Source organism: Thamnophis sirtalis, unplaced genomic scaffold (genome assembly GCF_051295495.1).
Source record: "Thamnophis sirtalis isolate CommonGarterSnake01/CBP01778 unplaced genomic scaffold, rThaSir2_p1.2 scaffold_1, whole genome shotgun sequence".
Lineage (NCBI taxonomy): Eukaryota > Metazoa > Chordata > Lepidosauria > Squamata > Natricidae > Thamnophis > Thamnophis sirtalis.
The window spans coordinates 68,555,874-68,581,526 of record NW_028261381.1 but is presented as its reverse complement, the minus strand read 5'-3'; the positions used below and the strand labels follow the sequence as shown (position 1 = coordinate 68,581,526).

The window sequence follows — 25,653 nt, the reverse complement described above, 5'->3', positions numbered from 1 at the left end:
CTTGCAGATATCCGGGCCCTAGGCCATGTAGGGCTTTAAAGGTGATAATCAGCACCTTGAAGTGCGTCCGGAGACCGATAGGGAGCCAGTGCAGCTCGCAGAGGATAGGTGTAACATGGGTATATCTCGATACACCCGATATCGCTCGCGCAGCTGCATTCTGGACCAGTTGTAGTCTCCGAACACTTTTCAGGGGTAGCCCCATGTAGAGCGCGTTACAGTAGTGAAGTCTTGAGATGACGAGGGCGTGAGTGACCATTTGAAGTGCCTCCCGTCCAAGTAGGGCGCAACAGGTGCACCAGGCGAACCTGGGCAAAGGCCCCCCTGGTCACAGCCGACAGATGATGTTCTAGTGTCAGCTGCTAGTCCAGGAGGACACCCAAGTTGCGGGCCCTGAGGGGTGTAAAATTTCACTCCCCAGGCTTGAAGATGGAATATCTGGACTGTCCTTGGGGGGCAACATCCATAGCCACTCGGTCTTGTCAGGATTGAGTGCAAGCTTGTTCACTCCCATCCAGGCCCTGACAGCTTCCAGGCACTGGCACACCACTTCCACCGCTACACTGAGTTGGCACGGGGCGGAGAGATACAACTGGGTATCATCCGCATATTGATGGTATTTAATCCTGTGCCGGCGAATGATCTCACCCAGTGGCTTCATGTAGATATTAAATAGGAGGGGGGACAAGACCGAGCCCTGTGGCACCCCGTATTTAAGGGGCTTAGGGGTCGACCTCTGTCCTCCAACCAACACCGACTGCGACCTGCCCGAGAGGTAAGAGGAGAACCACCGTAAAACGTTGCCTCCCACTCCCACCTCCTCCAGCCGTCGCAGAAGGATACTATGGTCGATGGTATTGAAGGCCGCTGAGAGGTCAAGGAGCACCAGGATAGAGGAATGTCCTCTATCCCTGGCCCGCCAGAGATCATCGGTCAGCGCGACCAAAGCGGTTTCGGTACAGTAACCAGGCCTGAAACCCGACTGAAAGGGATCTAGATCTGAGAGAGGGATCTGAGAGAAAATTACAATATTCACCAGTGAGGGATCAGTGAATTGGGAGAATGGCGTGACCCAACAATTGCGCGATAGACATATGCGCACTGACAAAATAGCGCCGATTAAAACGTGACGTCAAAATCTCACCGACAAATTCACGACGATTAAAGCGCGACGACAAAAGCGCGATGACAAGCACAATAAAATCGAAAAAATTACTGTTAGGGTTACTCACTGGCGTGATTTTGTTGTTGCGCATTTGTGGGCATGCTATTGTCGAGAATCAATTAGCGACTTTGATGGTGCTCATTTGTCCAGTGCGGTTTTGTCGGCACGTGTATGTCTATCGCACATTTGTCGGTGAACCGGAGAATGGAACACCATCAACCAGTTGCCTTCATGCAGAATTAAATAGGTTCAAAAAACCTATAATTATTATGTCACTTTGTTAAAGACTGGCACTCAATAATTACATTCTTACATCATTCTGCCTTCTCAAGAGTAATGCTCAGTTCAGGGGGATGAAGTATCTATCTATTTGAAACATAGCTAAGACTTCTGCTTAGATAAAATTAAGTTTCCAACAATTTTTACTTCTAAGGGGCGATTCAACTTTCTGTACGAAAATTGTTAATGTTCCACACATACAAGTATTGCACTTCCCAGCAATTTATATATACTGTAATAGTTGACATTTATAATCACTAGTTTCTTCTTCCTGAACAAACCAAAAAAAGTGGCTTAGTCTTAGAATATTTTTTACTTTTTTTTGAATAAGTTGTTTATTTTTTAAGGAATTTTTTTGGAGGGGAATTATTATATTGTAAACTAGATTTCTCTAGGAGAATGGCATAGAAATATTAGACTTCTAATGTATTTCAAAGAAATGGCAAGAGGGACAAGCTCATGATTTACTCCATCAATGGAAGCTGTGTTGAAAGAAGCCTATTGTTGAAGTTCTTGCACTTACAGCTTGAACAATGGAGAATTGCAGCATGTAAAACACTGCACTATGATGGGCTTCAATGTGACCATCAGAAGAGAGTGAATGTTTTCTCCTGTTCATCTAGATGCTCCTACTCGCTATGAGAAGCAAAGAAAGGTCTATTAAAGCTAGACTGAAATCTCTTCAGTAGTAGTAAACCTGTGGTAGAGTTGCCCCATAAATGACAAGACTTATTTTAAGGCAGATCAGCTGGACAAGGAGTACAAGGTGGTATACTTTGCCCTCTTCACTCCATAAAATAATTCTAGGGCCTCTCCAAATTTTGCTTTTTCCAAATTGTATGCTAAATCATAGGTAACCCAAAATGGTTTTGCACTATATCTGGAATATGTGATTTTTATTGGATTTGAAACAAAACATTTTCCATTTCATGCATATCTCCTATTAATATAGAATTTGTTTTGCCTCACTGTGCTTTAATACCTGCTTTAATACATGTTAGCCACGTAAACATTTTTTTATGTTAGTGGCAAGATTCAATTTAAAACTCTGTCTTGAAATTTTACAATAAATCCTAATTTAAGAAATATCTAATCCTTAATTCTAATTTTTATCTGAATTCAACCCAAGCCCTTTTTCCATTCAGAGAAATGTAAATTTACTGTTTTGTTTTTCAATCTTAAGCAGGTATGAATGTTTTTTAAAAAAACTTATTAAAAGTAACAAAGCCATTAAATGTACATTTTGTTTAAGCATAATATAAAACAAGATGTAGTAATGAAAAAGATTTATTATATACGTTTAAAAAATTAAAATAGCTTTCTTATTTTTCAAAAACAAAATCCCCCCCCCAATACAGGGTTAAACGTTATAAATCAAATGCTAAGACCATTATGAACATTTCAATTGTACTGTAAATTATACATGAAACTCTCTTAAGGTTCTGACTTCCTTTGACGTTTATACCCACTGCCATGTTATCATTACTGCCATTTTTCAACTAGTATTACTTTTTAATCTTCAGATAAAATCATCTTTTTAAACAATTGTTGCCATTGGGGGAAAAAAAAGTCTTTTGGCCAAAGACAAGCTATAAACAAGGCTGAATGGGAAGCTAATGGATCATCTCTATAGTTGTCCCATCTGACAAGTATACAAGTAAACAGATTATTGAATAGCAAAGTGTAAAGCAGATATTTCTATTAACACTATTGCAACCTTATAAAATTTATTTTAGTATCTATACACATTTAGTAGGTTGCCAACATGTATTGAAATCTGCAATTCAAAATTAAGTCATTTCATCACACTATCATTAACAATAAAAGATTAACACAATACATGGCATGACTTAAGATTTCACAACATTCAAGGTGACATGAGATATACTGTAAGCTGTGAGTCCCTAAACAAGAATATTTTGATAACACTGATCAGCAGGTTCCAAACATCTTTTGAATTCAGCAGTATTGTGTTTGTTTCACTTTTTGAGTATCCTAAATCAATTGTATGTTACAGGAAAGAGCCTGAATTTTCTGCTTAATATATATTTATCCAAGGAAAAGTAGAGTGCTGAAGAATTAGCATTGTTCTAGAACTTTATTTCCCTTTCTTAAATTTTGATGTTGCTGAACCACTACTCTTGGCCTTCTTTTTAGCTGACCCCTTAGGTTCTGACTCCTTACGCTTAGCTGAGGTAATAGAGCCAGTCACTTTGAAAAAATCATCCAGCCGGCCCTGAGTGCTTCCCTGTCGACTCTTGTTTAATCTCTTGATCCCATTACGAATTCTTTCTTCATTGAATTGCTTCTCTCCACACATGAAGCTAACAAGCCCTTCCTCATCAGGCTCATTCCACTTCAGCTCCACTTCTTCTGGGTTTACAACTTCAGGCTCCAAGAAGAGTTTTTGGGCCTCCTTATGCAGCCAATTCTCAGGCACAGGATACTTCTTAGTATCTAGTTGCTGAATAATCTTTTCAATGTTTTTGTGCTGCTTGATGAGTTCCACTGCACGCTTGGGTCCAATTCCACGGATGCTTTCACAGTAATCACAACCTAGCAATATACACAAGTCCACAAATTCTTGCTGGCTCAAGCTCATATCCTGGAGAATACGGTTTAGATGAAATTCCTGAATGGGCAGTTTCTTTGCTTCACTTGCGGTAAGATGTCGCATTAGCACAGGGCTGCCAAAGGTCAAGCAATCCATATCCTCGGTAGCAGCTGCATAGACCTTGTTTCCTTTCACCAGTGCAGCACAGCTAGCTTCAGCTTCACCAGGGGCATCTACATATGGGATACCCATCAGGGTCAGCAGTTTTTTACACTCATCATTGTGCTGTTTAGTCACTTTAACTAGCCTCTTGCTGAACTTCTCTATGTTTTCCTCCTCACCCATATCTTTGGCCTCTTGCAGCTGCTTTTCTGCTTCAGTACGCCGCTCAGTACGTTTAGCCAATTCACCTGATTTCAACTGGGGGGGTTTGCCATCAAAGACGTAGACAGGCTTGATGCCATTTTCCATCATGCGGATAGTGCGGTAGAACATTCCCATCAAGTGGCTTGTAGTCTCACCTTCTTCATTCTGCAGCATATCAGCTCCCTGCCGTACAGCAATTAGGAACTGATAAATACTCATAGAGGCATCAATGGCCACTCTCCGCCCAAAGTAACTCTTGATGTCATTTTCTCGAATGGCAGCAGGAGCTATATCTGCGATCAGCTTGGCCAAACCATGGATTCCCATCTCGACTGGTCAATCAATGAATCTGAGGCAATATAATACAGGAGAAACCTAGGAAGTAAATAGGTAAATTGTTAAATGACAACAAGCAAGTTTAGTAATGAAACATGACATATTCTTTTCTCAGTGTACTGATAATAAATCTTTTATCAATATCCACAGATCAATCATCTCAAGTGACATTTCAAAGAACTTTAGGAAGAAGTTACATTTCCGTCATGGACTCTGGGTTTGTTTGTTTTTTGTTCCCACTCTTGTTTTCATTGCTCTTCTCATTTTCACCCTTCATTTTTATCTATTGCTGCATGTTGTCTTATTTTTAATGCTTTTATTTGTAATCACCCAGGCGTATTGTAGGGAGTCAAGCAGCATACTGATAACTTTACTCACAAGGAAAATGTAATTATTTGTAAATGGAGTGCATTGTGAAAACTTGAATTGCAGCCAGTTCATGCCAAATAAATGGCTACAGATAGCATAGCACCATTTTAAGATAATTTATTTCTAATAAAGGCTATACGGAATCCTCTTCCAAATGACAAGCAAGTTTACTAATGGATAAGACGTATTTTTTCTCAGTGTACTGATAATAAAATTTTTATCAATATCACACAGATCAATCATCTTAAGTGACATTTCAAAGAACTTTAGGAAGAAGTTACATTTTCCTTATGGTTTATTTCTGTTCCCATTCTTTTTTCCCCATCACTCTTCTCATTTACACCCTTCATTTTTCTACTAGCACAGGGTACCACACTAGGAAGCAAAACCTAGATTGTCGTTGGTTAAGACTTATGCCTGTCAGAAGGCCCAATGCCTACAAGGCGAATCGGCCTCTAGGAAATTCAGAGTTCACGCACATGAAACCTGACGGGAGAAAGCAGAAGAGATTGGCCTACCATTTGTCAGAAACGGTATAGGGTCTCCTGCATGAGCTGGGGGTTGGACTAGATGACTTATAAGGTCCCGCCCAACTCTGTTAAATCTGTTATCTGAAACACGCAGGTGAAGCCAAGCTTGCAGTCGACATCTTTCATTATTGATCCCAAGTACTTAGCCGCCCACCCAGCGGTAAGCCTTTGACCTCTTGCTAATAATGAATGGCTCCTCAAGCACTCAAGTTTTGCAATTCCACCCTCCCGCGCCAGACCTGACGTGTCCACAATTAGAAAACCCAGATCGAATGATAGCAACAACAAAAACGATAACACCCACCACCTACCTGCCCGAGAGATCTCCTTTTTCGATGTTGTGCACAGGCGCAAAAGCAACTGGATTTCGCGCTTTTCCTCTACTACGCCCCTCCCCACCCCGAGCGCGCCAGTAGGATCCCACCGCCTGTCTGGCACGCCCCTCCGATCGCCGCGCGGGAACCACTAAATCGTGTCCTTCTCTCTCTCTCTCTCTTTCTCGCTCTCTCTCTTTTTTTCTCCAACCCGGCGTTCCGACACTCCTCTCTTCGCGCCTTCTAAATCCCGCGCTCGGAGGTCGCAAGAGACGACACCGCGCAGTGATCTCTGGGAGATGTGGTTCTGACGACATCTTTGTGCGCTCTCCTACAATTAGAGGGTCAATGGACCACAACTCCCAGCAAGCTTTGGGCCGGAGAGACTTACGATGACAGCGCTCCGGAGACGGAAGGGCGGAGCGAGGATGGCAGGAAAGAACGGACGTGTCTTTCTCTAACGGGAGACGCCGCCAACGCAGCCATGGTAAGTGACGGGGAGAGGGACCGTCGGAGGCTGCTTTTCCCATGGCGGCTTTTCCCAGTTGCGGCCCTGGGTGATTGGCGGACCCAGTTCCGGGGCGCCTGTAACCACGAGAAAGCCTTTCAGGGGTACATTTAGACGGATGTTGGTGGTATAACCGAATAGTGTAAACTGGGTTTTCTTATATCTTGGCCTATTTACATTACGATTATAGTTAATATAAGTGTTTTCACATATTAGTTACTTAGTTACTGTTATGAGTTCATGCATTAATATTTACCATGCTTTTTTTTATTCTGGTCTTTGTGTAACTGACATAATCTGTATTCATACACTGTATTCAAAAATGCTTATAAATGCTTATAAATAAAAATCGATGTACATAGGTGGATGTTGATGGCCGGTGGCTCTTTTGGCAGAAGACAGAAAGAGGCTCATACACAGAAGCTGAACCTCTCGTGTGTATGTATGTATGTATGTATGTATGTATGTATGTATGTATGTATGTATATGTATATATGTATATATGTATCTATTAGATTTTTACAACCCCCGGTATGCCCAAATATGGGAGGAAGATCACTACTTCCATTCTCTGTCCTTCGGCTCGTCACAAGAGACCATCCAGGCAGAAACCCAATATTTTTACTGTTGCCTTTTTGTTACAACAAAAACATGTGTGTGTGTGTGTGTGTGTGTGTGTGTGTATGTGTGTGTATATATATATATATATATATATATATATATATATATATATATATATATATATATATATATATATATATATATATATATATATATATATATATATGCATTTTTGAACACAGTGTATGAATACAGAGTATGTCAGTTACACAAAGGTTACACATGGTAAATATTAACGCATGAACTCATAACAGTATGAGTTACTGTTATAACAGTAACTATAATGTGATAACGCTTATATTAACTATAATTGTAATGTAAATAGGCCAAGTTATAAGAAAACCCAGTTTAAACTATTCGGTTTTACCAACATCCATCTACAGGGCCCCCTGAAAGGCATTCTCATGGTTACAGGCACTCCGGAACAAGGGCCGCCAATCACCAAGGGCTGCAGCTGGGAAAAACCGCAGCTTCACTGGCTCTCACTGTTGTGTCCATCCTTCTCAACATCTATGGGGGGGAGGGGGAAAGGGAAATAGTTCCTTGCCTCACGCTGTAGTTCTTTCAATAAGGTGTACGTACGTACATACATACATACATACATACATACATACATACATACATATATAATAGTAGTTAAATCTTCATAGTCTTGTATTCTTTTACTTGTCTCACTTCCCACCCATTCCCTTTTTTCTTTATTTCAGGAGCTTGAAACAATGAGCAGATACACCAGTCCGGTGAATCCGGCTGTGTTTCCACATCTCACTGTGGTGCTCCTGGCCATTGGCATGTTCTTCACAGCTTGGTTCTTTGTGTATCCTTACTATTGCAGAAATCTGTTTTGGTTATTTGCAAATATATAAGATGGTCAGCAGTCCTGTGGAGAGTACCATACCTTTATTTAGTTTAACTGCTTACTGGAAAAAATCTGAATATAGTTTTGCTCTTGACCAGCAATCTCCAAACTTGGCAACTTTAAGACTTGGGAACTTCAGTTCCCAAAATTCTGGAGCCAGCATGACTAGCTGAGGAATTCTGGGATTTGAAGTCCACAAATCTTAAATTTGCCAAGTTTGAAGATCCCTGTTCTTGACAAATGCACTAAAAAAAGTCTTTAAGGCAGGTGCACCAGTTGGTAATTACCAGGTGGTAATTAGCCTGCGGCCCAGTAGTGGGCCATGCTCCACAGGTTGGCAGCCACTATTCTAGAGGTATGTCATGTTCCACTCAAAGTAAGTTCTTAATACTGGATTTCCATCAACTGTTACACCAGGTGATATAATCCTGAAATGAACATTTGAGATAATTTCTATAATGTAGAATAATTTCATAAAATCACTCCAAAAGTCACAACTCTTAACTATAATATATACCAGGATTCAGGGATACTCTCCTCTTGCCTAAAGTTGGTGATCATGATTCCATCATTAGAAAAGCACTTAGATGAAAATGAAATTCATTGAGATTTCTGGTTTGCCAGAAAGTTATTAGATGACTCAATATTAGGATCTCATAAATGAAGGTCACATGTTTTCTTGTTCTTTTAAGCACAGAAATATGCTTATTTTGCTGAACATAAATATTTTATAGCATAACATACTTTTATGTCAGGAGCTGAGATAATTGCCAAAAGTCAAAAGACAAAAAATTATTTCATACAGTTTGAAACAACAAACATTACATTCAGGATTTGTGTCACATGTTCAGTTTAAAATTGTATTACAAGCATTATTATGAAACGTCATTAGAAATGTGATTGTTTCTCAGCGGTTGGAAAGCAATTAGTAAAAAAATCTTTACTAAGAAAATTAATGAACATTTAAACTTAGATGATGAGAATTGTGAAATTTTGATAAAGAAAACATGACTTTATCAAATGCACGTGGGATAGCATTGGTGTGACAAATATTTCTAACAGCTCTGTTACTCAATGATTACCATAATAATTGAGGCTGGGAGTAGTTGCTAAACTGCTTCTGTTCCTTCAATTCATTCCATTCTATTTAAATTAAGTGAAGAAAGTGATTAATTAGTCTCCTCTGTTTTTGGCAAGGAAAGGACTGTCTGCTTAATTTCTGTATTATGAGCTATGTTAAAGATAGGTGATCTATACAGTCAGTTGTCATTCCATTATGTATAGGATATGAGGTTTTTTCCCAATTTACATTGATACGTTTTCTGTAAACCTGTCTGGTTATACCTTTAATAATTATCTCAGTTATGAAGTGACATCCACCAAGTATACCCGGGACATTTACAAAGAACTACTCATCTCTCTAGTAGCATCACTCTTCATGGGCTTTGGAGTTCTCTTCTTATTGCTGTGGGTTGGAATCTATGTGTGACCATAGTTTGGAGCTATTTCAGGTGAGACATGTTAAATGTTATGCTGGGGCCTTTTCACAATAAGTATCTGATTAGTGTATAGAACAAACTGAGATGAAACTTTAATAAAGCATGTTTAAAGATACAAGGTAAATACAAATAGTCCTCAATTTACAACCAGTCATTTAGCGATCATTTGAAACTACAACAACACTAACAAAGTGATTTATGACTGTTCCTCATATTTGCGACCATCAGCCATATCAAAATTGTCAAGCAGCATGAATTTATGACAGTTGCAACATCTCGAGGTTGTATGATCCCAATTTGCTAAACCAGTGTTTTTCAACCTTTTTGTGCAAAGGCACACTTTTTTCATGAAAAAAATCACGAGGCACACCACCATTAGAAAATGTTAAAAAAATTTAACTCTGTGCCTATATTGGCTATATATAAAGTAATTTTCCCACGGCACACCTTACACTATGTCACGGCACACTAGTGTGCCGCGGCACAGTGGTTGAAAAACACTGTGCTAAACCATTTGAAAGATTGCTACTGGGACTCTGGGTGAAGAGGAATACAGTATACCTCTTCCAGAGACAGCCTATTCCACTGACAGCTCTTTAGCATCAGGAACTTCCTCCACATATCTAACCTAAATTTACTTCCTTGTAGTATCAAACCATTGATCATGTTTCTGTGGTAACTGCTATTTTGCCATGTAGTCTTTTCTGTAGATGAGCAGTTGCCAGTCAGACATACTATTACACAAAAGCTTTTTCAGGTGGAAGTTGTGACCTTACCTGCCATTGGAGGCACCACATGTTATATTTAACAAAATTGCATACATGATGATTTTTTTTAGTCAAAACAGATCAGATGTGGCCAGTGGCTTTCAGTTGTTGATTTCTATGGAACTGAACATTCACATTTTCCACCAGCAAGTTTCAACGAATTGCTAGATTTCCATGCCTGAATAGGAATAGGAATAGAAAACTAATAAAATAAGGCTGGATTGTTGAGAAAAAGAAGGAAGATGTTGCTATTTTTGTCCTTTCACAACATCCACCTCATCAGCATACATTTTGTTTCCAAGCTCTGGGTTGCTGGAGTTGAAGTTCCCTTGGCCTGTAAATTTCCAAACTTGTTTCCTACAACCTGTGCGTGCTTGCTCAGATTCTGACAGGACAAGCCTGTTTCAGCAGTCATAGTTACCATACATTTTTATCAAATACGCTGAGAGCTAAGTAGGTTCATTGAATATATTTCAAATGGAAACTAGATAAGCATCTGTCTTGCGTGCCTTAATTAGATTCCTGCACCGCAGAGGATAGCTTAAGTGTTTAGTGGCCCATTCGGATTTGAAGACAATAACTTTATTATATGTTATTATTTGGGCAAATATGCTTTTCTAAGCCAAGAATTCATGTATCTATGTACAGTTTGCATGTCCTGAGTTATTGAGTCACATAAATTGAATCGATTTAACATTTAAAAAAAAGGAATGAAAAGTTATAAGATCAACCATTCACAATAGAAACACTATATTGTTATCTGGGTATTTATTAATGTACTACCTGACTTTTGATGCTTTGATCCCATGTTATTTGTCTTGTTTGAATACACTGTGTGCACAATTATTAAGTCAAGTTGTATAGTTGAAGATTAATTTTATTATTGAACTACTACAGTGCTCTTGGTCAATCCAAAAGGTTAATAAATGTCAAACTTGAATATTTAAGAAAGTAAAAGCTTTCTTAGATGTGTGTGGAATTATTAGGCAACTATTAGTGTGCAGAATTATTATGCAACTAAATGGGAAATAAACATTTTTTTCATCTCATTTTATTTTCAATAATGAACACCTAAAAATTTACAAATAAATATTCTTGACATTTGAAAAAAAAATCAGGGACCAACCCTTCTTTTCAGTAACAGACATGGAGTCTGTCAGTTTCGCGATCTGTTTACGATCATCTTTTTGTGCAGCAGCAACCACAATGTCCCAGATACTGTTCAGAGAGGGGTACTATTTTCTTTCACTAACTCTCCCATTTAAGAAGGGCATTCCAGGTAGGTTGCAGTTCTGGAATATGACAGCATTGGGGGATAATGGGTTCCTGGTAGCTTCACGTTTGATTCTTCTCAAATCTTTGGCAGTTAATGTGCATCTTTTTCCCCCAACATGTTTCTTGCAACCCTGTTGACTATTTTCAGCAAAACGTTTGATGGTTTTTCTGATCACGCCCCAATATCTTACCAATTTCAAGCATGCCGCATTTCTATAAAAAACATTTTACAATTTTTGACTTTTCAGATCAGTTAAATCTCTTTTTTGCCTGAGGAAAAGAAGCTGTTTAATAATTATGCACACCTTGATATAGGGTGTTGATCTCAGGCCACACTCTCCCTCATTACACAAACACACATCACCTGATATGCTTATATCCAATAAGTATTCAGATTTATACATCTTGGAGGTGGAAAATATGCATAAAATGGTATGGTCAAAATACTCACTTGCCTAATAATTGTGAACACAGTGTAGTGACATGGAAAGCAATAAGGGACAGCTTTAAAGAAATAATATCCAATTGTTTTTCTCCATTTCAGGTTCCAGAAGCCTTTCTGCACCTCCTTTTTACTTTTTTATTGAACAGTGTGGCTTATCACAGTTCTGGACTATAATTCTAACATGTGAGAATTCTAACATCAGATCAATAAAGCTGAATCTGTGATAAGCTGAATGTTGTGCTATACTCTGAGGTATTGGGGGTTTGGTTTTTTTTGGCTATCCCTTTAGATCCATTTATTTGTCACTGGCTGGTCAATCACACTTAGCCTTGGGTTTGTATATATTCTCAGTAGGAGAAATAGATATCTCTCCCTAGGTGTGCATAGTAGTTAAGTGGCATGCTGTTGAAATCTGACCTCAAGGCAAAATGCCAAGAATGAGAAACTGAGGTGACCATTTCACAGTTTATTGATGCATCCTATTCACTATATGTTTTTTAGATATATGGACTAAATGTGTAACATTTAGAGTGATGCTTATGTGCATTCCGTTTTAGGGAGATAGATATTAACAATAAGCTTGAAAACATTTAGGAGTACAAATATAGTGTATATCTTCAGCTCTTTTGAAATATTTGGATCTTTCTTATACATGATCTCAGGAAAAGCTGCTGCTGCTTTAACCAATTACTTATGTACTTGCATGGACCTACATATTCCAGAGTGCTCCGCTGCTCTGATGGTGGGCCTATACCTGATTAAATGGATAATTTTGGCAAATGTATTTGGCCTTAATGTGCTGCCAAATTTATTTTTGCTACAATAAACAATACCATTTGCATTTCGACTTATTTGTAGCCCTCTACGTGGTTTACAGAGTCAGCATATTGCCCCTAACAATAAGGATCCTCATTTCACTGACCTCGAAAGGATCCTTTTGGGAACATCATGGAAATAGTAGTTCACCTAATGATCTTTTTGATAGTCACATGCATTACTTCAGTTGCAAAGTCCACAAATGACATTGATTTTACCTCTACGTTATAGCTATCTTATATTAGTTAATTTCTTCTGCATCTTATTTTGAAAAGACAGCGAATAGGAAGTTTCACATTTTTAGCTCATATAAATGAATCAGTTTATTTGTGCAGTGATTAAAGGATTGGCCTAGAAACCAAAATTCTAGGCTTTGCTTCCCTTAGGCATAAAAGCCACCTGGATGACTTTGGGATAGTCATTCTCTCCCAATCCACTTCACAGGGTGGTGGTTGTGCAGAAAGTAGAGGGCATTAGGTACGTTGATCATTTGAATTGAGTGTGTGTATGTGAGAGAAATAATATGACACAGTCATTCAGGTCATAGTTGTCCCAAAGGTGCTTTTTCAAGAGGCAACCGGACTTTGTTTTTCTTTGAAGATGTTTCACTTCTCATCCAAGCAGCTTTTTCAGCTCTGACTAGATGGTGAGCAATGGAAGAATTATATTCCTTGCAGGCAACTGGTCATTTGCATTATTTTTTATTTCTTTTATAAAAAACTGCAGATAGGAATATTAATCTAAAACATGATTATTCTGTCATCTCCAAATATTTACTGTAGCATATTATGTGCAATATCTAAACCAAATTGTTTTTCTTGATCTGCATCCTTAATTAATTGCACTGTAAGTAACAATTCAGTCTACTGAAGTGGAAGAATAAGTGATGAGCCAATCTTGGGTACAAAGTAGTATACTTGGGTATTTATTTATACAGGTACATTTCTTAAGAATTAGGCTCTAGATAAGCAAACAAAAGTAGAGGAATCCTGACCACCAGAACTCCAAAAACAAGAACAAAATATAAATACAAATTGAAAAAGCAGGTGGTAGAAGAAAAAGCAACCACTTATTCTCCACCAAACTAAAATAATAATAAAACATTAACATAGTATTCACTAAGTATATGACTTTGAAATTGTGGACAATATACAATGATTAAAGCTGTGGTAGCAACTTTTAAACAAAACAATTAGTGCTTTATATTCCTTAAGGCTCACAGTGATGGCATAAAATATTTATATACAGGCTTTAAGCTTTAACAATAATAAAAATACAAAAAGTGTATGGATTTTCCTTTTGAGAAATCATTCCTAACCTTCAGAATAGCCAAACTTTAAAAGCTGGCTCCATTTCCACCCTTGTTTTTTCTTTCTGTTCCTCCAAATGTCTAAAGAGGCACAGTTAGAATTTTAGCTCTTAGAAAGGTGAGCTACCATCTAAGCAGGAAGCACCATCTCTTAACCTGTCTCTATTAGACAGGAACAGATACAGTTGTTAATCACTATTTTGCTTTTCAGAAGTCTGTAAATAACACAAATGGGAAGGAATGTTCCTAGACAAGATGAGTAAAGATTGTATGGTCAAAAGGTCCAGTTTATGTGATTATGCTAATAACTGAGACGTTGATGGTTATTAATTTGCTATGATTTTTTGGCTAATTTTCTCTCCCACACTTGATACTTTGAAGCATTTTGAGACAATAGAGATATTATAGACGCAGTGTTACAGCATTATAAAACAATGAAACCTGTAATATAAAGAGCAATACTTGTTATAAAAGATTATGCATACCAGAGAAAACTTTGATGTGAATTTGCCAATAAAAAGATTTGATATATGTATATGTGTGCTTGTGTGTATGCATACACACACATACATATATACATGCATACTTATATATAAACACAGATACCTTCTCTCCAATTCCATTGGATCGACTGGGAGAAGAAAGTGATTGGTCATTTTATTTCTGATGTCATTTTGTCTTTGCTGCCTCACCTTGATCAGGATAGATAACAGTGGTGAGTTAGCTATTTATATCAGTACTGAGGAGTAGGCAAAGGGATAGTCAGGAAAATGTGAATGTCCTCATCAGATTGTTTTTAAATGAATAGCTCTTAACTAAGGGTTTAAAGATTTCTTACTACTTGTAATAAGAGAGTATTTTGGCACCTTGCTGCTGAGAAGAGCCATACTAGAGCTAAGATGGAATCAAAAGGAACAAGGAATTCTTCCATTTCTATGAGTTACTATTTGCACTTCTTTAACTAAACGGGCACCATTGCAGGACTTCTTTCCATTTGGCTGGAATAACATTGGAAGATCCCACTATGTGGGAAGCTGGAAGAGTTTAACCCTGACATGGAAAAATGCCAGGATTGATGCAAGCCTCTAGAATGACAGCAGTTCTTATACTACCTTCAGAAGCGTGGTCATGACAGGCCAATAGGCAGGTGGTAAGCAGGATTGTGAGGGGGTGTAAATGTGTATCTTGATTTGCATTTCATTGCTTAGACAATAGGAAGCTGGAAGGGTGTTGGATACTTGCATGGCTGGTTCTAGAAAGATAAAATCTGCTTTGAAGCAGATCTAAATGAGTACAATTGTACTCATCAATGATAAACAAGAATTAAATTTTAGCAATGGCTGAATGCAAATGAATAAGGATGGACAAAATCATGAATTAAAAAGAATAGTTCCAAAAAACAAACCCTCCATGGTTTTTTAAGCATTTTGTTTCATCTCATACTGGTCCCTGATAAATGCTTACATGATTAAATGGTCAGCATCCCAAGAATAACCATAAAAGAAAGATTTTATCTGGCCCATGGGTTCATCATTTTCTTGTTATTATGAGCACTAGTGTGTGTTTAGAGGAAAAAGACTCCAAACAAAATCATGTTAAAATGTACAATATTTTCCTCTATTCTCCTTTACATTGGTTCTATTACAATTATATCCAAACTAAGGCACTGAGGAGGAGGAAGAGGAGAAGAAAAAAAGAATGTAGAGGGAAAGAGGAAAACAGAACAGTGGGTGAAGAGAGAAGCTAATGCTACCAAGGATGGCCTAGAGAAGTACAGGCAACAGCTGCCTTCATAATAACTGAAGCTCAATTCTGCACTGAAACGCCAATCAGTGCAATCATTCAATAAGCAGTGCTTAGCAGTACATCCTTATGGAAGTTTGCTGAACTCAAATTGATTTCTTTCTGCTACTCATCAGTGAATGTTGAGTACAGGACTACAGTTTAATTTTTTTTTTTTTTGCCAGAGAGCCTTACCTAAAATATATATTATCTTCAATGTTTAAAACCTATAGTAATGACATCAATAAATTACAATTCCAGTTTGAGTTAATGTTAGTTATCTGAAATTAAGTGCCAAATTAAATACTGTATGTATTAAAGATTTCCTACTTCATGACTGTTTGCTCCTTAGAGCTCTTACTGTATCTGTATACAAAAACTGATCATTAATTCTTTCTTGTGCAACATTGCCAGCTGGTGGCAAGTACTAGTAATGACAGCCATGCCAGTCTTTACATGTCTATTTTCTCTGAGTGGACCTAACTAAAACTTTTTTGTCTTCTCCCTATATCATCAAGTGTATCATCGCTGCCCCCAATGAATAGTAATATCTAACTGCTGTTTTTCTTTAGGAGCTATTTTTGGTCACACAACACATACAGCATCCCAAAGAAAGATGTCAATCGTTAACAATGAATTAATTTTATATTGCATCCATAAGTACCATTTGCTTTAAAGCATCCTGAAGAACAATTAGACCAGTACATTATTTTGTGAAAACAGGTTAAAGGTAAAGGTAAAAGTTTCTCCTGTCCAGTTGTGTCCGACTCTAGGGGGTGGTGCTCATCTCTGTTTCCTACGGTAGCTGAGGGGGGCCAGCATTTCCGTGGTCATGGGGCCAGCATGACTGAGAGACACAGATTGCTGTTACCTTCCCACTAAAATGGTACCTATTTATTCAAATTTGCATGCTTTCGAACTGCTAGGTTAGCATACATATTAATACATTTATTAGAAGTATTCTCATAAAACTATTTTTAGCTATCGTTTTTCTCTTGAGAAGTGCGATTTTTAGCATTTACAATGCAGTGTCAAATATGCATCACTGGTAATAGCCTAAAAAGTATGCCTACCTGGTAATAGATAAATTAATAATGTGGCAGTTCCACCAAAGAATGCAGGCAACTCTATTGTATGTTTTCGCAAACACACCAATGCTTAAAAAATACCAATAGCCAAGGTCTACTTTAGTCATTTTTAACTACAGCAATCCAATTTAAAAGCTTGTAGTGCTGGATGGCTGGAATATGTCAGAGGCAGGAACGCTTCTTTTCATATATTCTTTATACAGTAATTTCATTCTGGTTGAGAGAGCTGAACCAGCAGCTTCTTACTTTCCCCATTAGATTACCTCCTTGTTCTCGATGCAACTGTTGTTGCCCCTACATAAATCATCTTTTAACTATTTTAGAAAGAAATGGCCAGTGCCTGAACCAACCTAACTCATTTGTCTTTGAATTGAGCGCAAAAGGCTGATACCTTGACATTGTGCTTATACATCTGACTTATCTCAGCACCTAATTCAAAATCTTGGCTCAGGTTGGCAGTCAGTGTGGATTTCACTTTGGTTTCCTATGAGAGACAAGGCAATCAATAATTGACTTGAATGTTGGCTGCTGCTTCTTTTCTTTTTTTGGTGAAAACCCCACCACAAGTGGTTTAGCAAATTAAAATCTTGTAACAGTAAATTACCTGAAACATGAAGACTATTCAAAGCCTAGAATGAAGAAAGGTATTTTGTTTGTTACCTCATAGAGAGTCCCTGTGACCCCTTAGGGAATTTAAAAAAAAATCAGTGTAGATATTTTTAGCGTACGTTGCTTCTGGTGGCCGCCTTTTCCTGGTTTCTGGCACAAGGGTTAATACTTATAAGTTTTTCCATATTCTCTTTGGGATGAATGTATTTTTGGCAGTGACAGATAGTGGGATTTAAAAGGTTTCAGTCAATGCTTTTTCGATACCAGCATTGTGAAGTCCAGTTGCAGAGCCCAGGGGCTATTTTCTCAAGTATATTTGAAGAAGAGAGCTATCTTCTTGAGAAGCATCTTCATCCAGTCCTGAAAAGAAGGCACTTTGGGTGCAAATGTGACCTGCCTCAGAGTGGCTTTTGCAGGGTCCTTGAGGTTTGTTGTCTGCCAAATACAAATTTATAGTAAGATAAAAGAAGGAAGAAGTGAGAGGTAAACCCCATAGCTTTTCCATTGGTTATTGCTATTGAAAACAACTATCAGCCCTGAATTCCAGTGTCACCAGGATTTCTGCCAAGCATAGCTTTAAAGAGAAGCATCTGACTGCCAGCTAAGAAGTTGAAAATTCCAGTGTACGACTTGCAACACATCTAGATAGAATTCCTTTTCAGACAGATCCAGTGTTTCCATTTTAGAATAGGACTTCTAACATCATTGGTAAGAAATATGCATTAAAAAGCTGCTTCATTGACTTTCTGGGCACCAAGATTTGTTTCCAGTCAAGCCATATCCTTCAGTTCTGAGATGTCCAAATAGACTGAACACAAGCATGGTCAAGCCTACAATTATAAAATCCAGTGTACTCAGAGAGGCCAGAGGAATTCTAGCATCCTACAGCAAATCAAGAAAACAAAATGCCTCTGTATTTCCTTGTTTTGCTTGTGGCACTATTCCTTCCCAAAGTATGACATTCTAAGATTAACATCCATCTGCTAGGAAGGAAACCAAAGTAACTCGGACCCAAAGGAAGGGATTATCGATTAGAAGCAACTAGTCAGGGCGTGGTGTTCTTTGAAGAGAGTATTCAGTCAAGTGAGTCTTGGAGCCCATCGTTTTTCTGCTTCTATCAAAAGTGTGCAGGTGTTCCCGAGACTCATTCACAGAGCCAATAAAACTGGAAATAGTAGTCATTAAAGAGAGAACCCATCTGCTCCACAGGGGTACTGCAGTTAGCTTGGCCCTGTGAGGAGGGAATGGGAAAAAACAAGGGAATCATGAAAGATTGCAAATAGCCATCATTATCAGAAACAAACATGGTTTGCTTCGGGGAAGCAAACCATAGAGAGTTGGTCGGATCACTAGCTCAAAACTATTACTTCTTTTGGAAGAAATGTAAATGAGTTCAAACTTAGAGTCAAAGTAAAAAGTGAGCTCATACTCTGAATAGGTCCCCTTGACTCACTAGAACTCTTCGATTTTATGAAGAAAGGCTAATTCCAGTGTGTTTTCAAGGCACAGAAGCCTTTATACTGATAACTTGTGTCAGTAAATCTGACTTCCCCAACAAGCGCCAGACTTTTAAATCTGCTCTCTAAAAGTTCCAAGTCTCTCCTGTGCTCACACGGGAGTTGCACTAGAATAGTGTTGCACTAGAATAGTGTTTCTCAACCATGGCAACTTAAAAATATGTGGGTTTGAATTCCATGCTGGCTGGGGAATTCTGGGAGTTGTAGTCCACATGTCTAATAGTTGTCAGGTTGAGAAAATCTGCACTGGTGCAACAAGAGCAATCCCAATACTGCGGTAAGAAATTTCATAGTGTTCTTAAAGTCTCTCAATTAGGAGCATATTTTTCTCTACTGAAGATTAATCTTAAAATGAAATAAGCATGCCTATGAAATCTAGACATTCTCCTTCCCATGAATACAGAATCATTTCTTATCTATACTGGACTTATCAGGAGGGAGTTTAAATATGGGATACTTGTGCCATCCTTGTACATATTGCTACATATGGATATAATTCAGACATTCATTTGTCTCATTTAACAGCAGTTTCCAACTCTCGTTCACTCAGTGCCCAGCTTAATGCGATGCAAAAAGGAGGAGATTTGTTACCAAAGGGCAACTTCGTTGCCATTTTTATTTCACGCTCAAGAACTGATATGCCTTACAAATGTATGCTAGAGAGGACATGGCAAGCATTGATACTCACAGGCCTAGCTAATCGGAAATGGTAAGTAAATTCCTGGAATGGCATCATGACCACAGGCCAGCGGTATGTTGCTCCCTAGAAAAAAAGAACACCCAATACCTGGGATGAAAGAAAGCTATTGTCGCTGTTTAATATTGCCCCATTTCCCAGACTGTCATGGTAAATTGCATTTCCTTTGCTCTCTGCTCCCACAGTTTAGCAAGAAACTTGTTAGAGAACAGCAGACAGCAAAGTACCATATATACATGCATTAAGCCAAGAATTTTATGTGCCAAAACACATCCCCAAAATTGAGTTTGGCTTATCTGCAAGTATATACAGTAATACTTTTAAAAGGTACCTGTATACTGTAACTCATCTATACTTGCATTTAAGCGCATCCATGGATAAACTACCCTCAAATTTTTAATAAAAAAACATGGATAATCCATATCTTATCCATGTATAAACTAACTGTGAAAATTAAAACACATGAGCATTTGAAGGTTCAGCTTATTTACAGATGAGTTTGTGTGCCCAAACTCTTATGTTTCTGTTTTGAAAGGGACAAGGGGAAGAGAAGGGAAAATGAAAGGAGAAGAAAGGAATCAGTGTTACCGTCTTTTTTTTTTTTAAAGCAGGTTAATAAAGAGTGATTTTTAAGAAATTATGGCAACAATATCTATTCCAAACAAAACTAAGTTCGGTCTAAGGACATAACAAATTGAACCTGATTTTCTATTATAAACAAAAACCTAGATGCAAATACATTATCCAGCAGGTAAACACTTATTTTGTGAGATATCTTTTTCTTAAAAAAAAAACATACCTGAATATCTGTTGCATTAGACAAGCTGTCTAGGTCATTTTCAGTCTGCAGACAAGGACTGTTGGATGTGAGATTACAAAGATAGCCAGATACAGCTGAGGAAGCACTGAGAGGAAAGAAACAATACAACAACGATGAGCAGATCATTTTCAATGCAATCTTCTCTTGGCATTTGTAATAATATAAATGCCACTATTTATAGTCTATTGGCCTATGAATTCATGTTCTTATTTCACTGTAAAGTAGTCTTTCTCACTGCACTTTCACCCACCAAAATACTCAACTCCTAAATGTATACCATTATACCAGGCTTGGACTTGAAATGGAAGAAGAAATGCACTGTTGCATTGGGATGCATTCCCTCATCTTCTTTCCTCCTTCGCCCTTTGAAATATCTCTCCAGAGTCTTTTCAGAGGTGCTACTGTTTTGCAGACAGGAAGAAAAGACTGAAAGTCTTTCTTGTGTTATAACAGCAGAAAGCAAAGTATTTGAAGCTCCATAGAATAAGGGAGCTACATTTTGCTGTTATTTTGAACAGATCTAAATCCTGAAAGTGGTAACTGACAAACCATTTCTCTAATTTTCTCTTTGCTTTCTATGAAACATTTTACAGGATACATTAGATACAATCCAACAAGCAATAGTATGAAGTCTCCTTGATCCAAACACTTTGATTTCCCAGGTCTAACTATGCAGACAAATATCACAGTGGAGTAAGGTACACAAAGGAACAAAATGGTCTTTTAAGAATATAGAAGATGCCCTGCATTAAAGTAGCAACACTGGCCCATCATCAGATTAGGATCATTAGACAATATGTGGTGTTTCAGATGCCTAAAACTCTTGGTGGTCTATCCATTCTGTCCTGACAGTAGTTTTCTAGTACTTATTTATGGAATTCATCTGCAGCCTATCTCGGTTCCACCACAAAAGCGCGTAGGACAAAATCGCGCTCGACAAAAGCGCGCTGTGACGTCATCACAGCGCGACGAAAAAGATCGAAAAAATGTAAAAATAAAGCTAAAACCTTCCCCTAACCCCCCCAAACCTAACCCTAAACCTAACCCTAAACCTAACTCTTAACCTAACCCTAAACCTAACCCTAAACCTAACCGTTAAAGTAACGAAAAACGTAACGCTAACCCTTATCCTAACCCTAACGCTAACGCTAACGCTCTAAAGCTAACCCTAACCCTTAACCTAACCCTAACCCTAACCCTAACCCTAACCCTTACCTTTATGTGAATCGACTTGCTTTAATTTAATTTTTATTAATTTTTATTTGAATTTTTCGATCTTTTTCGTCGCGCTGTGATGACGTCAAAGGCGCGATTTTGTCGATCGCGCTTTTGCCGTCCGCGCTTTTGACGGGTCACGGCCTATCTCAATATGGGGCTACTCTAGGTGGCTTACAATAATCAATAGCATCTGCAAGAGTGGAATATTGGAGTATAATGAAGGAGGTTTTGCAGCACCAACTGGAGATGTCAGATACCAAACCTGATTTTTTTTGTGGGGGGGAGTGGACACAAATTATGTGCTTTATCCCTGAGCCACAAAACCCTTCCCTTTCGACAGACAAATTTTCTTCTGTCTCATGCCTATTTTTCTATCTTCAGCATACCAGGATATGAAATACATGGCATGCTCCCAGAGTAGCACTGACACTTTAATTTCTGACTGGCCATTTTAGGGTTGTAGCAAATGGCTCTGATTATGAGATAAGAAATGGCATAGAAATATAGGTAAAAGAACCACCACAAAAAGTATCTGCCTTTCTGTGAAATCTCCAGTCCTGTGAGAAAGGGAAGGATTCTTAAAAGGGGTAACCAGATTTGATTTTAAAAGTGCCTGATTGTCAAGCCTCACCAAAAACCTGTCCCCCATCTTCCTCATGACTCAGTACTATTTTCCTATGAATTATATTGAGAATAGTACTCTCAATTTGTGAAATGATAGCAGATATCACATCATTATCAACTATTTATATCGTTTTGGAATTCTTTCTCTATCTGGTTTCCTATTAAACTGTTTTAGCTTTTGCATTTTCTACAATATTCTTTGCCAGTATCTGTGCTTTCCCAAAAGTTCTTACTTACTTCATTTCCAAAGTAAGATTTGTGTTCACTGATGTAAATTTGCTGATGGGAATGCGATAAGTGATATTTCCAGTCCTGCAGGAATAAATAACAACGGAAAAAAGATATACCACAAATTTTTGCTTATCTTCATACTTTCCTGCTGTTCTCTGTAAGTATTCACTCAAATACGATTCCATCATTCATCACTGGTAATATGGCAACCAAAATTCATGGAAAAAATCCTAAATTAGTATATTTAGTTATCTGGATGACACAATTTCCTTCCTAGGAATCTGACATTTGAGAATCCCCATCTGATGTATGCAAAAAATGCCAACAGTGGAATACTGAAGTATAAAATTAACTGAATTTCCAAAAATAGCAAAGCTGACCAGGTTGGTTAAAGAAAAGACAATAAGGACATTTTTGAAAGATGAAACTGTATGTGGACTTTTTGTTAAAGAAGAAAAAAAATGACTTGATGATTACACGATTTGGAGGTTAAAAAGGGATGTAGAGTTGGAGAAAATTTTAAAATAATTATTACTTGATCAAATAAAGGACAGAAGATCATAAATGTTTTTTATTTCTCTCTCTCATCCTCTATTTTTTATTTTCTATCTTTGTTCTAGTTTGTTTTGTATATTTTACTACACTGATAAATTCAGATAAAAATATATTACAAAAAAGAACTCCCAGTCTAATAAAGCTGCTTATGGCTCCCACTTACCTGCAGTCGTCCCCTGTAGCACAGGCCTGGGGTAAGATGACCACATTTGCCTCCAATAGTGACACAGACTGGAGCACAGGAGCTGTTTCTACAGGACAGAAATAATCAAGATGGAGCAGGAGCCTACTCTACATAGGAAGTTCCACAAAATGCTAATCATTCTAAAGGGAAAGGTTTAGGACTGTGATCTAACTAAGGCATACACTGTATATTTCTGTCTAAACTAAGCCAAAGGGAAATCAGATAGCTTGGAATGGGATTCATAAACCATGCCAGCTAAGGATGTATGTATGCATCACCTCACAAAGCTTTACATGCAGCATAGGGCACAACAGGAACAGGCAGTGTAGCTGAACAAGGTCTGGTACAGATGGAAAAATAACGTGTTCTCCTGTTTGGATATGATTCTATATACATCCTGTAGCCTACAGATATCCTAGGATGACCATTTCCATAGTCCCAGTCATCAGGGTTTGAAAAGAAACTACACTAGCAAATGTAATGGCTGGTAGAAAAGGGGATGTTCTGGAGGAGAGCAAAGAAGGATTCAAAGATGCACAAGATATATTAAGGAGGTGCTTTCAGATAGTTAAAACATTTGTGAAGAATCTGTAGAGCAAGGGGAGGAAACGGTTTCAGTGGCCTTGGCTGGTTCATTGCAACTCAAATCTTTCCTGCTTGCCTATTGGGTGCTTTCGAGTCAGTCCTGACTCTTGATCATTGCCTGGGCTGATTCCTGCAGTTTTCTTGGCAAGTTATTACATTTTTTTCAAAAGAGGTTTTCCCTTGCCTTTTTTTAAGACAGTGTGAACCAGATTCTATGTGCCTAAAGCAGAATTAGAACTCTAGCCCTTCTGGTTTCTAGTCTGATGCCTTAACCACTACACCAAAGTGGCTCTCTCCTACATGCCTACTGGCCAATGATTACTCAACTGGGGAGAGCCAGATTGCAGTAGGGAGGAGGAGATAGGCACATATTCAAGAGACAAGGGATGACCGGGCTGCTGCTGCTCTTGGCCACACTACTATGAGGCCTCTGAACCATGATCTATTCCTGCATGTTGACTTGGGGGGCAAGAAATGTTTCCTTCTTCTGTTAAACAATACCTGTTTGCTTATTTATTTGATTTATATGTTTCCTCCTCTCATCTCTGGATCATATACCAGGCTAAAAACAACATTTTAACGACTCAAGCCCTAACGCCCAAGATCACAAATAATAATGCCAATTTATAAGAAAGCAGCAGTAACTGGCAGATCTTGACAATCTCTTGGCCCAAATGCCTGGGGAACAGCCAGATGTTTAATGCTGTATGAAAGGCTAAAAGGGCTGAGATCATCTCAAATTCTGAAGAGATGACATTCCGTAAGGCAGCAACAGAAAAACACAATTCCTGGTTTTTAACAAGAAGATATTGTTTAACAGGCCACTCTGCTAGATCTGGTGGGATGAGCAGAGATGCTGGAAATTGTCTCTATACCCAAGTAATCAGGGAAAATGGAAATATGTCTACCATTATGCTTGGTTCTTGCGATGCCAAGCTCTTTAGCATTTGGTTGGCTGATGCTCCGTCGCTGCCGTGATGTCCGATCGGAAGGAAAGCTGTTGTATGTGAGGGGAAGGTTGGCAACATATTTGGACTTGCCCTGGATATTGGTGAAGAGGGAAGAGGGACTGGCATTGGGACCCCCAAAGCCCCGTGATCGGTCAGCAGTCTTTGGCCATTTTGTGTGGGAAGCTGTCTTGCCGGTGATCCCCCTCGATTTGGCTTTGATGTTTGTCACTGGTAGGAGTGACAAGAAGCTTTGGTCTATGAAAGCAGAGCACAAAATAAAAATTAATAAAGCTAATTTGAGAAGAGACCAGCAATGGACAGATATATAAGGGCCCAAGGTGTGACAACTAAGACAGCATAATTCTCAGAGATGATAAACCTGTGACTATCTTCTAATACTGTAGACTCAGTTAGACAAATAATTTTTAATATAGATGAAAATTTCCTTAGGAGAGTTTCTGTGAATTCTGACGTTTTAGTCAGATGTACTGTACATTCTCAGTGAAGTTTCTTAAGACAGATACAATTTCATATAAAAACATTTTTGTAGAAAATGCATCTGTACGAACTGGTTTGCACTAGGCAACTGATAGAAAAGCCAGAATTATTGATTAAATCTCTACATACATTGAATTTATCCATTTCCATAAGAAAACCAAAATAATTCTCTAATATTTAAATATTCTTGACCATTGTATTCTGGAAATTTCAAAAAGAATGCAACAATTAGGTATAAGTAGGGGAGCAAGATAAATTTCCTAACAGAATGATCTTGAAACAA

General features: G+C 38.2%; 3 protein-coding genes across 6 annotated transcripts in view; 1 reads left to right on the top strand and 2 right to left on the bottom strand.

The window, feature by feature from the left end:
* Positions 1–2,715: 2,715 nt before the first annotated feature.
* FEN1 (flap structure-specific endonuclease 1) lies at positions 2,716–6,169 on the bottom strand. Of its 2 annotated transcripts, none has more exons than XM_087715129.1 (2): positions 5,911–6,169; positions 2,716–4,739 (listed from the first exon to the last, which is right to left on the bottom strand). In XM_087715129.1, exon 2 carries the CDS (start codon positions 4,689–4,691, stop codon positions 3,543–3,545), a length of 1,149 nt encoding a protein of 382 aa, XP_087571255.1. In that variant the 5' UTR covers positions 4,692–4,739; positions 5,911–6,169; the 3' UTR covers positions 2,716–3,542. The 2 variants fall into 2 exon arrangements, with proteins under 2 accessions (XP_087571255.1, XP_087571260.1); XM_087715134.1 differs by lacking the exon at positions 5,911–6,169 and adding an exon at positions 5,588–5,803.
* A 111-nt stretch (positions 6,170–6,280) lies between these two features.
* Positions 6,281–12,734, top strand: TMEM258 (transmembrane protein 258). Its single transcript, XM_087715139.1, has 4 exons — positions 6,281–6,400; positions 7,750–7,859; positions 9,264–9,412; positions 11,987–12,734. Exons 1-3 carry the CDS (start codon positions 6,398–6,400, stop codon positions 9,388–9,390), a joined length of 240 nt encoding a protein of 79 aa, XP_087571265.1. The 5' UTR covers positions 6,281–6,397; the 3' UTR covers positions 9,391–9,412; positions 11,987–12,734.
* Positions 12,735–13,600: 866 nt separating this feature from the next.
* MYRF (myelin regulatory factor) overlaps positions 13,601–25,653 on the bottom strand; it is a 107,855-nt gene continuing 95,802 nt past the window's right edge. For all 3 annotated transcript variants that reach the window (XM_087715119.1, XM_087715123.1, XM_087715125.1), the window contains 6 exons: positions 24,831–25,127; positions 23,317–23,404; positions 22,605–22,679; positions 20,505–20,610; positions 19,697–19,771; positions 13,601–18,722 (listed from right to left, as the gene is read on the bottom strand). In XM_087715119.1, the coding sequence (XP_087571245.1) occupies positions 18,636–18,722; positions 19,697–19,771; positions 20,505–20,610; positions 22,605–22,679; positions 23,317–23,404; positions 24,831–25,127 (728 nt within the window). In that variant the 3' untranslated portion in view covers positions 13,601–18,635. The remainder of the gene's footprint in view (positions 18,723–19,696; positions 19,772–20,504; positions 20,611–22,604; positions 22,680–23,316; positions 23,405–24,830; positions 25,128–25,653) is intronic.

What these genes read in the sequence shown, in the direction of transcription:
- FEN1 (XM_087715129.1), bottom strand. Translation starts at nt 4,691, where the DNA reads ATGGGAATCCATGGTTTGGCCAAGCTGATCGCAGATATAGCTCCTGCT.
- TMEM258 (XM_087715139.1), top strand. An exon ending in TTCACAGCTTGGTTCTTTGT is followed by an intron (nt 7,860 to 9,263) that starts GTATCCTTACTA and finishes TAATTATCTCAG; the next exon opens with TTATGAAGTGACATCCACCA.